Source organism: Melanostigma gelatinosum, assembly GCF_949748355.1.
Source record: "Melanostigma gelatinosum genome assembly, chromosome: 15".
Lineage (NCBI taxonomy): Eukaryota > Metazoa > Chordata > Actinopteri > Perciformes > Zoarcidae > Melanostigma > Melanostigma gelatinosum.
In genome coordinates this window covers 20,680,529-20,693,721 of record NC_136648.1, presented here as the reverse complement: position 1 = coordinate 20,693,721, position 13,193 = coordinate 20,680,529, and the positions used below count along the sequence as shown (strand labels likewise).

At 42.5% G+C, this 13,193-nt stretch overlaps 1 protein-coding gene across 1 annotated transcript in view; it reads left to right on the top strand.

Moving 5' to 3' along the window:
• Positions 1 to 257: 257 nt before the first annotated feature.
• LOC306789146 (cadherin-18-like) overlaps positions 258 to 13,193 on the top strand; it is a gene marked incomplete at both ends in the record, with an annotated part of 92,634 nt that continues 79,698 nt past the window's right edge. Inside the window, one exon of the mRNA XM_079284953.1 lies at positions 258 to 1,151. Within this exon, the coding sequence (XP_079141079.1) occupies positions 258 to 1,151 (894 nt within the window). The remainder of the gene's footprint in view (positions 1,152 to 13,193) is intronic.

The following is a 13,193-nucleotide window of genomic DNA, read 5'->3' as shown; positions in this document are numbered from 1 at the left end:
AGACTGCAACATATTAAGAAGCATCTCTTATCCACACAAAGTTGAACCGATTGAACAATATTATGGAGTTCTTCTTTATTTTTCTGAGGAAACTGCGAAATGATTTGTTGGACCGCACCATATGCACACTCATGACTACCCTGCACTGTGAAAAGGACTGTATACCTGTGTGTTTGAGGGTGTTTGTGTATGCCCACAGTGGCATGACACCGTGGAAGTGAGAGGGGAAGACATTTCCGGACCATTCTTTCTTGACAATGACACTTCCAGCAGGCGTGGCTGCAAGTTCCTGTCTTGGTCCTCTTGTGGTTTTCCTATGTGTTGTCTCCCAGAGTTGTTATGGGACCCGGGTCGATCTGAGTGCAGACACTAACCCCAGCCTGTACCCTAATCCGCGGCACAAGTCACTGCCAGAACCAACCCCACTGCCAAGCTCCATTCCTGAAAAACACATGTCTCCAGTAAATCCCAGCCAGCACTCAAGTTTGAGCAGCAACCACTGGAGCAAGACTCAGCTGAAGCCTTGGCTTGAAACAATGTCCTATCTTACTGACAAGCATAAGGCCAACTCAAACTTACCATCATCAATCTCCCCGACCACATCAAACTCAAACGGAAGACTCGAGCTGGAGCATGCACCCAAACAGAGTTCGAATTCAAGGCAAAAGTCTAATTCTAATCAGGTGGCAAGATATACCTTAAACAATCCCAAGCAATTTTCAAACATCAACCCCAAAACCAATCCACCACCAAAGCCCAAGGCACTCTCCAACTCTAAAGCAGTGTCCGGGCCAAAGACAAATTCTGAGTCAGTCCCCAACACGAAATTAACTTTACTACCTAGTCCTAATCAAACATCTGACTCATCTGATACAATCAACCCCAGCACCTACTACAATGCCAGCCCTCCTACACTATCTAATCCTAAATCTCATTCCAAATTCCGAATTTCACAAATAAATACAAATGCAAAATCTAACTACAAGATCTCCAACCCAAACTTCAGAGCATCCATAAGAGTACAGAATAACGAGACCAAGTTCCTGGGGACGGACAAGGATTCCCCTTATCGACCCAAGAGAGGCTGGATCTGGAACCAGTTCTTTGTTCTGGAGGAACACATCGGGCCTGAACCTCAATACGTTGGAAAGGTAAGATGTGACATGTTTTTTCTTTCAATGCAGTTCATAGATAAATGCATTTCATAGAGCAGAGAAAATTCACTTGGTTTTCCTCAACCTCTTCTTTTCTTATATTTCTGGGCATATGTTAAGTAGAGAGCACACACTTGATGTTGACATTTCGTCAGCTTACTTGTACTAACTTGGGAACAAAATACAGACTCTTCCATTTTATTTGTCTGTAATTTACAGCAGTGTACACCGATGTTGCGATGCAGTATTCTGAATACAGTTTTAAAAAGGACATGTGTTCTAATGTATATGTATTAATTTGTGTCTGATTATAGCATTATTAGAATTTTTCTGAATGCAGAAGCAGTTTTGGGAGTGGGTACCAAATGATTCACCAAAGTCAGACAGGTAGGCAGTCAGTGAAGCAAACAAATCCCAAAACAGTCTGAGATTATTAGCAGCCGGACCATAGACTGTATATAAGAAGCGGTTTTGAAGCCTCAAATTTGACATTTTGGATGTTGCCATCTTGGATTTGGGCACTGACTATAACATCCAGCATATTCACATAACCTGCTCTTTAAATTATAACAGAGCATTTACAATTTGATTATACAATTCCAAGCATATTACCTAAAAGCAACAAGCAATCACGTGGCGAGGGGAGAGTGTGTATGTACGTGTATGAGAGTTTATGTGTGAAGGAGGGGGAGGAGAGAGAAAAAGAGAGATGGCGGACGTAGTCTCATAAGTGATTACGCCATGCAAGACTTAACAATGAGGGAGGAGACAGTAATAAGAGAGGCGGACATTCTTTTTGGTGTTTCCAGTTCTCTTCTAAATCCTTGCGATACAGATCGTATTGTTCCAACACCTACTCCTTAACTTCCATTTCACCCACCTCCTTCACTACGGACCCTTTTGTGTCTCCTCTGTGCCCAGCGGGCTTCAAACAATTTGAGCCAGTATCATTCTCCTTATTATCGGAGGTAGTGCATCATCTGCAGTCTTTAAATTGCCCCCTAAAGTACTCATTCTCAGCTACTAAAATAAGTTTTTAATAGTGTTGGGTCAAGTATTCTTGCATTGATAAACACCTCTCTTATCTCAGGGTGTGTTGCAGCTGCTCTGTTCTCCCTAATTTCAGGCTTATTTCTGAGCTACCTTTTCTGTCTAAAGCTCTGGTGCTCTGAGCTCGTTATATTTGTATGACCTGACCTATTGGATGGCCCTGTTGGTCTTCTTGGGCCCTACTATCACTATCAACTTGTTAGGAATCTTGGCATGATTTTTGACAGCTCCTTTCAATTTGACATAAAAATTACTTCAGTGGTCAAAAGTAGCTTTTTCTATTTAAGATGTAAGATGTTAGTAAAGGCCCATCTGTCTCCCAAAGATCTCAAGTTACTCATGCTTTTGTTACCTCTCGGTTGGACTTATTGGGAATGAAAATGGTGATCACATATCACCAGTATCGGCCTCCCTCCACAGGCTTCCTGTTCGTTTCAGGATTGATTTTAATATTTGATCTGCACCAGCAGAACTCTTGCTTTCTGGTCATTTGTGTTCAGCAGATTGGTCGACTGTGATTGTTGTTAAATGTGCTAAACAAGCGAAGTTTGACTTGACTAGACTACTTAATGCTCTAGTATGTTTACCAGTGAGACTGTAACTGTGTCTGTCGGCTGTTTGCTGCTGATTAGTGTGCAGTGGGTTTGTAGAGCTTTGTCGGTGAGAGTGAAACAAAACAATAAAGCCAGGCAGCTAAACAATGAACTCTCTGTAAAGCTCCATAAAGCCAAGGGAAGCTGCAGTCAGATGACAAGTCTCTGTAGGTTCATCACCATGAGTCATTTGATACGCTGTTACTATAAAATATATTGATTACAGCTGCTTTAAGCAGGTAGGAGCTTTGTGTAAGAACCTGGTTCAACTAAATTAATATTGTTGAACGTAATTATCAAAATTTGGTTTTTGATTTAAAAAAATCTGATATATGCTTGTTCAAGCTAACTGGCTAGCATGCAATAATTAGACAAATTGTTGTGTTATCAATTTAGTAATAATGTCTGTAAATTCTACATGTATTGTTTATTAGGTTGTGCCAGAGCAAACAGATCCCTACGTCGCTTAGTAGCTACTAACCTTCAGCAGTTTAACTGTTGTTATTTCATAGAACATTTTCTTTTGTTAATGCAAATTACTGCAGAGCTGCTGGTTGAGGTGGGAAAAGATGAATATTCTTCAGGAGGAAAACAGAAGGAGATCAGCCAGAGAAGAACAATCAATAAACTATTGCCTAAACCTATTACCCAGGATAACCGACCTGGGAAAGTCTCTGTGTGGATCCGAGGGAGAGATTTAGTCCTGCATTCAACAGAACACTGTGTACATGAATGTAAGAACAAATAAAGCATGTATGGTGCCCGGACAGAATGGCTTATCCTGGCAAATGTCAGTCTTTCAAAGCCATTGCATACAGACATTTACATATTGTACCAAGTATCGCTATCTGACGGTCTATCTCCCAGAGTCAAAATAAATACAAGTCACTTGTTTAATACCCATCATGTGAATGGAAGCTGTGTGTGTCCCATTGGCCAGCTAATCGCTGCCACACTGCACGGAGCTAATACAGCGGCCACCGCTAATAACAGCGTCCCCTAACCCACTGTGGCTGGACCTCGTCCCAGATGACGAACCCCCAGGTTGAAACTTTTTGCTCTTTCAACACTGTTGCCACTGTTAGCGCTTCATCAGGGGTATGAATCCAAGAACGCTTGCAGGGATTAGCTGTGTGCAAAACCATAGAAATAGTTTCATCTTGACCTGGGTTCGAAAAGGATCGATTGCAGGTGTAAGTTTTGAAACTATACGTACCGATAGCCAGCCCTTCAGATGATCCACCCAAGAGTTTCCTCATATGGGCTTCAGAAAAAGTCAGCAGGATGAATCACCTGGGGACCATAAATGTCTGTACAATATTTCTTACCATAGTGTTGCCATTAACTACACATATGATGTTAGACTGTGAAAAGATATAGTCAAAGACATTCTAACCTCTGCGAGCTGTCCTCACCTTGATGTCACATCATTGAGGTCACGTGTGGTGAAGCATTGAATCCTCGTTTGTGCCTCCCTACTGTCTCTTCTGCCTCTTCTTCTCTGTTCTCTCTTCACACCCAGTGTAGCTGTCTTCGAGCAGCAGGTTCGAGGTGTGGATTTATTCTTTAAGACGAGGCAGCTCTGCTCTCTTCACACACTCATTTACACTTGTTTATAAGCACTTCAGTAACCTTAAGTAAGCTGATTTCTTAAATGTGACCATAATCAAGGTACAGATAGAACTGACTTGAGACTCAAAGATTTGTCCGGCAGACCGGCGATTTGGCCAAATTGGCCATGCATACGCATGCATGCGAATAATGCATGTGTGACAAAGATGTTAGACTTTATTTAGGGAAATTATCTCTCCTTCCATTCACCTACAGTGCTGTTAATTACACAGAATGCATTTTTGAATCTAAAATAATCTCCAAAATTGAACTAAATGCAGCGGCCGCTCTATCACTAAACCACATTCGCCCCCACATTGTAAACATGAGTTTATGGTCTCAATCTCTAGTTTCAAGTCTTCTTCAATACACCATGATGTTCAGTCAGTAAATTATGATCCATTTAGAGTCAAATACAGTGGTGTATAGTAACGAAGTAGAAATACTTCGTTACTGTACTTAAGTAGTTTTTTTGGGTATCTGTACTTTACTTTACTACTTATATTTCTGTTGACTTTTACTTTTACTTCACTACATTTTGCAAAGAAAACCGGTACTTTTACTCCGATACATTTCCCCTGAAACCTTCGTTACTCGCTACAAAATCAAATCTATCTTTAGAAACAAAATGAATCGTGAGAGCAGCGTCGGGGACTGTGGTGGAACACAGACTGCAAGCAGGTTTGGTGAATCAGTGGTCCTAGCAGCAAGTTAAATCATTGGTTAATCACGTTAATGCACAATTGCAAACAAGTGCTCTCAAAGCCGCGGCGTTTTGATTCCCAGGATGCTACATGCTATAAGCTAGCGGGCGACTACATGAGTAGAATTCCACTCTACGATGACTGATTTCATGATGGAAGCAGAAATGGAAGCACCTGCTACTCCCGGAACAAACGACGGTGGTGACGAAGACCAACACCCGTGGATCGCTAGCGAGTTAGTGAGCTGAGGAGGTGTTGACAGTTGTGCAGCACTAGTTGGCTAACGTTAGCTGTAGCTATATACACGGATTGACAGGAGCCGCGAGAGCGCAGCATTAGTGAAATCCTTCGCAGCTGTGTGCAAGCTGTCTGTGACGCTGAACACACCTCTACCTGCCTCAGCGGCCTGTGAAAGACTATTTAGTATCGCAGGACTCGTCTTCAGCCCAAGAAGAGCGAGACTGAATTCTCACCATTTTGAAAACCAACTTCTTTTGAAGATGAACAGAACATGTTTCAGTTTCAAGTAATGACTGGGTTGTTACTTTCGGTGCTGCTTTAGTATTGATCATGTTTTGATATTTGAGTCATGTTGTGGATGATCAAATGGAGTTATGATGGTAGCAGTCGCCCAACTGCAGATTCAGCTTGAGCAAAACCTTTGTCTATTGTGTTCAAATCAGGCCCACAGGAGTTTACAAGGCAGGCGTCCTTTCTCTAAACACTGACCTGATGCATCAAGTGGATATGTTTTGCTGAACATAATATTATGCATTGGCCTCTACATCCTCTAGTCGGAATGAGCATACTTATAAACGCACTGTTACAACTCCTTCATAGTGTCATATTGCTTTTCGGAGAATTATGATGATAATTTCATAGTAGATGCAAAAGTATACTTATGTACAATATATTATGTTGAACATTGTTGCTCCTGAATGGATCACAGCCAACCCAATTATGTTCAACACAGCTCCATGTCCTTGGTCATGGTGGCCACAGCACTTAAAAGAATAAACTTCATCATTCTCACAATTCTGACCCTTTGCTTTTTTATTAACAGCATTTACTTGTACTTTTACTTTCAATGAACAGGTTATGATGTTCATTTAATGTTCAGGTTGTGATGTACATTTAATATCAGAAAATTACTTTTGATACTAAAGTACTTTTGTACTTAAGTACAATAAATATCAGATACTTTAAGACTTTTACTCAAGTAGTATTCTAATAGGTGACTTTTTACTTTTACTTGAGTAGTTTTCCAGTAAGGTATCTTTACTTTTACTCAAGTATGGCTTTTGAGTACTTTATACACCACTGGTCAAATAGACCATAACGCAGGGTATGCTTTAGGGCGGGGCTACACAGTGATTGACAGCGCTCTACCATGGCGATGTCCGGTCTGGGAGTTGTTTGTGTTTTTGTCTTACAAGTTTAACCCTTTCACAGAGTGTCTTCACTTTATCCAAGTTAATTGTAACATTATGGTCGCCTAAAAGCGTTCCGTTGTACTTAGCTCCACCCTCTTGTGTCACTTCTGGTTGTAAAAAAACAAGATGGCTACGGGAAAAAAAGCTCAAAGGTTCAAAATGGCAGTCCACAAACCAATGGGTGGCGTCACGGAGACACGGTCCACTTCCTACATATAGTCTCTAGTTTTCACACACTCTCCATCTCAGCACACGGCCTGAAAGGGTAGCTGGATGCTGGGAAACTGTGACATGTAATTTATCTGTTATTGTATTTGTGTGTTTATTTGCCAACGTGATCTTAGAGGGAAGTGTGTGTCTTGGTTTGAATGCAGAGTTTAACATGTTTAAGCTAGATTTGGGTGTCATGTTGCTGGTAAGGAGGGCTATTATCATGTTAGTGCTAACACCTCTGACCGTGTGTGTGAGCATTAACAGTGCGGTGGATAGAGGAGCCAGCGGTTGGCATTTCCAGTGGCCAGTTGGGATGCAAAAATGTGATGAGGCTGATCTAATGTGCTCTGGCAGTGACAATACATGACATTGGCATTGCATTCTTTATGAAGGTGAGGACTTGACCCGGGGGGGGGGGGGTTTCAGTGTGTCAACGGGTGAGGGTTATGTTATGTGGCTCGCTCACTGAAGTTGGAAACAGATGTGCTTAAGGTGCAAAAAAGCACACATAGATGTAGCGTGTGTACACAACACACACACACACACACTCCCTGGGGCTCACTGAGTCATTGTTTTGTAGGGTGCTTTGACAGCTGAGCTACGCTTTTCCTCACTGTGATGAAGCCTCGCTTTCTATTGATTGCTCTTAGCAGAACAGCAGGGAGGTTGAAGTGCAGGCAGGGCACCCACTTTGAAAACACACACACACACATACACTCGTATAGTGTGTATCGACATTGACTGATGGAGAGAGGCTGGGAGGAAGAAGGGAGAAAAGCACAGGTGAGTAAAGAATAGTCTAGAGGAGAGAGGAGCACAGAGAAAAGCTGAGGTAAAAAATAGGAAGTAGAAGTGAGAGTTGAAGCAACGTGCGGAAGAGAATGGGAGCTACGAGGAGGAAAGAAAGCAAGGAGGGTCCATAGAGGGTTCAAGTCATTTTTGCATTGTTCTGTCGTCAAGCAAGTGAACAAGCATGAAATTGGTATGTCCCTACTGCTCTCAAATAAGACGAGCTGGGAACAATCATTTCTGTCCTGCGGGACACATTTCATGACAAAGCAAAACAAAACACGTTATTGATGGAAGCTGTACCGCGCTATCTTCAGACTTGGACCTGAGTCATATTTAGGTCACAAATACACGGACTAAAGACTTGACTTTTACATAAAGGATAAGGCAGGCTATATTCTGTATTTTTCCTGTTGTCAACAAATCCTGTGAAAAGACCAAAACCAACAATGTGCTCGTCCATTTCTAAAAACGCTTTGACTTCCTCCCTATCGTGGCACTCTTTATCTTTAAATCTTTAAAACAGCTCTGTACATATTGAAGAACCTTGTGCATTTGATGGGGACTATTTTAAGCGGCAGATTAATACACTTTGTCTGCTTCGTGTGCATTTACAGGGGCAGTGTATGTGGGATTGACCAGCCTGTTCTCATTGCCAGGGCGTCAAATACAAACGCTTTGTCACGAGGCCAGTGTGTTTACAAGAGGGCTCCCATTGGAAAACACTGCATCATCAGTACAAATGTTCACCCTGACTCAACTTGGACCTCAGTGGGATGCAATGTTACCACACAAATAACTAATAGATTACTTTGTAATGTGAATGGTGTAATTCTGCCTCTCAGTTGTTGTGACGGATGGGCCAACATGAGTCGTGGGACGGCCTACTTTTCTATTAATCATCTTTTGGGACTCAAACCTTAATCACATTATATTGAACCTGATGGCAGTCTTGATATTCCGCTCTCTGGTACTTTCTCTCTTTTTATGCATTTGTTCAGTTTTTACCTCCTCCTTTCAGCTTTTGTCAATTTCTGTGTAAGTACATTGAGAGCAATGAAAACACTGGAGTCAACTTCCTTGTATGTGTAAACATGGCTAATAGAGCTGATTCACATCCCCTGATGTTTTTAATCCTACATAACTATCAATAATAATTATCACCATACCCTTTGGCTGATAAGCCTTATTGCTGATGGATCCATTATGCTGACCAGCCCCACAGTGCTATTTGTGGCCTGGACATCTCCCTCTGAGGAGAGGGGAGCTGGGCAGATGATGAGAGGGTGAGGAAGCAAAAGGAATGAAATAAAAGGAGGGGAGATGAAAGGCAAAGCAAGAAAAGGAGAAAAGAGAAGAGGGGATAAGGGATGAGGAGAGGAGATGAAGCGAGGCAAGAGGTTGAAGGAGAGCAGGAAAGTAATGATGAAAATTAAAAAAATGTCTAAAGATGCTTTTAGTTTTGTAAATGTGAGACAGTTTTCTTCTGAAGTACTGTCTCGTTATCTCTTCCACACGCTTCCCTATCACTATCTCCTGGTGTTCCCCTCTATTTCACCTTTCAATCCCTCTTCCTTTGACTCCAGTGGCCAAATGGTGAAGCAAAACATATAACGAGAAATCTGTCCCTGTGTCATCTTGCGATACCCTTTATAACACTCCATGTTGTGTCAATCAAATTTGACGCTTTTTCTCACGCATGATTGAGGCCGGCTGCCACCTTGAAGAGACTTATTGGAGAAGTCTGGCAACACCAGCTGCTCGGGTTTATTTGGCACACAGACAATGAATCACAGCATCCAGGCAGGCCTCCTTGATAACACTATCCACACCATGAATCTCTTGAGTTCCCTTGATCTCATTATCGGCTCTGCAGTGCTCGAGGTAAGACCAACATGCCTCTGTCTTGTTGCCAATATAAGGCAACAAGACAGAGGCTTCAGTTTGCGTGTGATTGTCCAACTAGACAGAGGAAGGCAGCCACAGGAGAAAATTTAAACAGGCTGATAACTGCTGACCTTTTGATTTAAATGCCCTAGGATGTAATTTGTATTCATGCATAATAATATTGAAGGTCACATATTATGGTAAATGCACTTCTTCAGGGCTTTTAAACATAAATATGTGTCTCTGGTGTCTCTACAGACCCCCAGAGTGTCAGAGAAGACCATGATATCAGTCGCCTCCTGCTCCATCTATCTGATAACCTGTGTAAAAATCAGCAGATCAGAGATAGGCTCCTGAATCAACGTCATTATGGGGCCGTATGCCGTATAGTGGAACAGTATAACTAGGTGACCCCACCCACGGAGCTCTGCAGAATCCCCTGTGTCCGCCATTGGGATTCTCCGGTTATCAGGGACCTGCCTACACAGCTCAAGGAACGCTACTTGTTCCTGCTGCGCTGCTAATGCAGCTAGCTTTGATTTCAGGTCAACAGGCTGTAGAAATGTTTGAGTATGTAATACAGACATTTGAAGCCAGTTAAATAACGACAGTAGTAGGTTGGCTGTAGGTAAAGATGTTCTGTACAGATTACCTTTTTTAACGTTTTTTGTACGGAACCCCGTTAGTCTATGTTCATTTTTTTAATGTTGCCTTTTGTGAAACTATGTATCGTTACCGCGATGCAGCTAAGCTGGCTTTGTTAGCATGAAGGCCCGACTACTGTGGGATCCCCACCGGAGTGTGTGTTGTTGCTCAGTTGAGGGTGTATATTTTCTTGACAGACTGCCCTGAAGAAACAGATGTGAAAAACAACTGGTCAAACTGTACAAAATAAAAAAAACAGTTATTCCTTTGCTTGGTTGTGTAACGTTAGCTTTGGTTCGTTAGCACCAGTCACTAACTTGCTCAGGCCGGTGGTACGGGGAAGTTCTGCTCCCTTGAAAGAGACACCACCACCAAAATAATCAAATTGACATTGTGACGACCCTCCTCCTATCATACACGAGGTGTCGGGTTGTGTCTAATCTGTTACAGGTGCTGAGTAGAGGATCGTCAGCAGGATGAGTCTCACCTGTGCCGGGGTGGCTCACCCTTAAATACCCGTTCCAGTTGGCAGGCGGGGGCGGGAAGGAAGACCTTTGTTGATGGGCTCACCGCAGTTGTTGCTGTCATTTGTGAAAATGCTGTTAACATTGTGTTCATGGCGAGACAAACAAACCCCTACTTTTGGCCGCAAGCTCTTTGTCTCCCTATTTTGTTCCAGTCTATGAGCCGGGCTGTGACAATAATATGTCTTTAGACTTCTGAACTGTGTTTATTGGTATGCAGCAATTTACCGAAACATATTCCGTTCATGTGCGAACGTTTCTTGGCTAAAAAAGGATGAACCTAGCGAGTAAGTGATTGAGTGGGGAGAGAGAGCCGTGGCTGAGCTCAGAAGAGACAGTTGTCTGTGTTCCCTGAGAAGTCATCTTATCCCTGATGGCAGACTACAATGCAAGGTGCCAGCTGCCCATCAGGACTCTAACTTATTATTCATACCCATTCACACACCGCAGGTACAGCAAGTGTCTTTCACAAGGACACTTCAACATGGACTAGCCGCCGATCCTCTGATTGAAGGACGACCCTGCTCTACCACTGAGCCACAGAAGCACACACAGTGACTCAACGGTCTACAGCAAACAATGACAAATGCCTCATCTTTAGCAGGGAAAGGTTAGTCAAAAAGAAGCTTCAGAGGATGGTGGTAGAAGCAAGTCTAATGATACAATTGTGAAGAAATGCATTGGAATGAATGCACGTTAATGCAGTGGCCCTGCTTGCTCTGCTAGCTCTCTGTCCTCAGGCTTCCATTTGTTATCTACCATGAGAACTCCCAGTCAGCCTTCCAACCCCTCTGCTACAGCAACAGGTCCCCTCAACATGGTTACTCAGTAATCTGGTTTGGGGTTGACACATGTAGACATCATGAATGGCAAAGAAAAACTAGTGTTAGCTCACCCACATGAGACTCCTTGGTTAAGATTTCATTACTTTTTCATGGAAATGTGTTTCTGCTTTCCCTTTGGCAGCACTCAGCGTTGAGTTCATCATTATGCCCCACGTAAAAAAATGATAGCTGTCAATTTTTCAGTCAAAAGGCAAGAATGTTCTGTCAACTGGTTTATTCGTGACAGTTTGGAAGATTGATGTAAAGCCGTAAACAAGAGAACGAATGTCCATTCAGGGTTAGTCCATATCAGGAAACACAGCCGCCAATCCAATCATCCTTACTGCACTAATAAATGAAGACATAGCCATTACCACCACCACACACACCCTCCCTAGTCCAGCCTCTCCCTGCCTAACTGGGAGTGATCTTGTGAGATAACTGCAGCACTGCTGTAGGATTGACCTTTCCATCGAGCGGTGTGCTGTAATGTGGGGTCAGTACAGCCAAGGTGTGTTCTAATTGCGATCTGCAGTTCAGTGTCTCATGTTTGCGGTGACTGGTTGTGGAGGAGAAATACACAGTTTGCTGCATTTAGGAGAGTAGCCTACAGTTTACAAGCATAGTTAATCATTGAATAATAGAAGCTGTATAATTGCCTCTATAATACCAACCTAACCTAGAAATAATTGATATTGGATGATTCTTCAAATCCCCAGATCACGTCATCTGCCAGCATTTTGAAACATCTGTGCATGGCAGCTATGGTTAAGGTTAGGCAAATAAACTATGACTAAGGTATGCTTATGTTTATGCAAGTTAAACTTCAAATAAGTTGCAGGGCTGTTGCAGATTGTGAGCTCTGTTCTCCTGCACTATAGTCCCATGTTAACCACCCTTCCTCCTGCTTGTCCTCCGCACCCTTATCTTCTACCTGGCTACATAAAGGGCCCACTTTTTCCTGCTCTGACTTTTTAAATGATGCCACTGAAGCCTTTCAGATTCATCCAATATGACATACTGTTGTTTCCAAGGATACTAAGGTGGAAAATGTCATGACTTCCTCCTAAGAAAATAACGACAAGTGTTGGAGTGACGAAGCTCTCTAGCGGTAGGAAGTCATTCTGAAGAGCACTGACGAATGATGTTTGTGTACTATGGAGGCAAATTCCAAAATTTAGCACTAAGGAAAAATGTGACGCTGTGCCTTCAGTTTTTTAAGCTTGAGTCCTCTTAACTTTATACCAACAATCAGTCTTCAATCAACAGGCGTACCAAGTGACTACCTGTAGTCAGAGGCGTCCTCAGACCTGCCTCACTGAAAACCTTACAGGGCCCCTTCCCTACATTGAATCCCATAAATCTATCAACCAAAAACTGTATATGTGTTAATATCTCAGTATTTGCCTGAAACACATCCAGAAATTCAAAATGTACAAATGGACAAAATCTGGTACATTCACACAGCTAACATGCCACCAATGCAATCTTTCCACATTGGCCTTGATTACCACTCTGCACAGGATTGGTGCCTAAAATGGTCTTAAGCATTGCCCCGTGCCCCACAGTAAAACATTGCGTCAGCAATGTTCCACGTTTGTCTTTTTTGTGCTTCGTTTGAGACTATATGCTTTCATCATGTGTGTTATTTACCAAACGCCAGCATGGAGAAGCCTAAAAATAAGATTTAAAGATTGTTAATTAAAACAAAGACGGACATCTCATGAGTCTGCATGTGTACGTTCTATACAGGGTGGCAACATGAC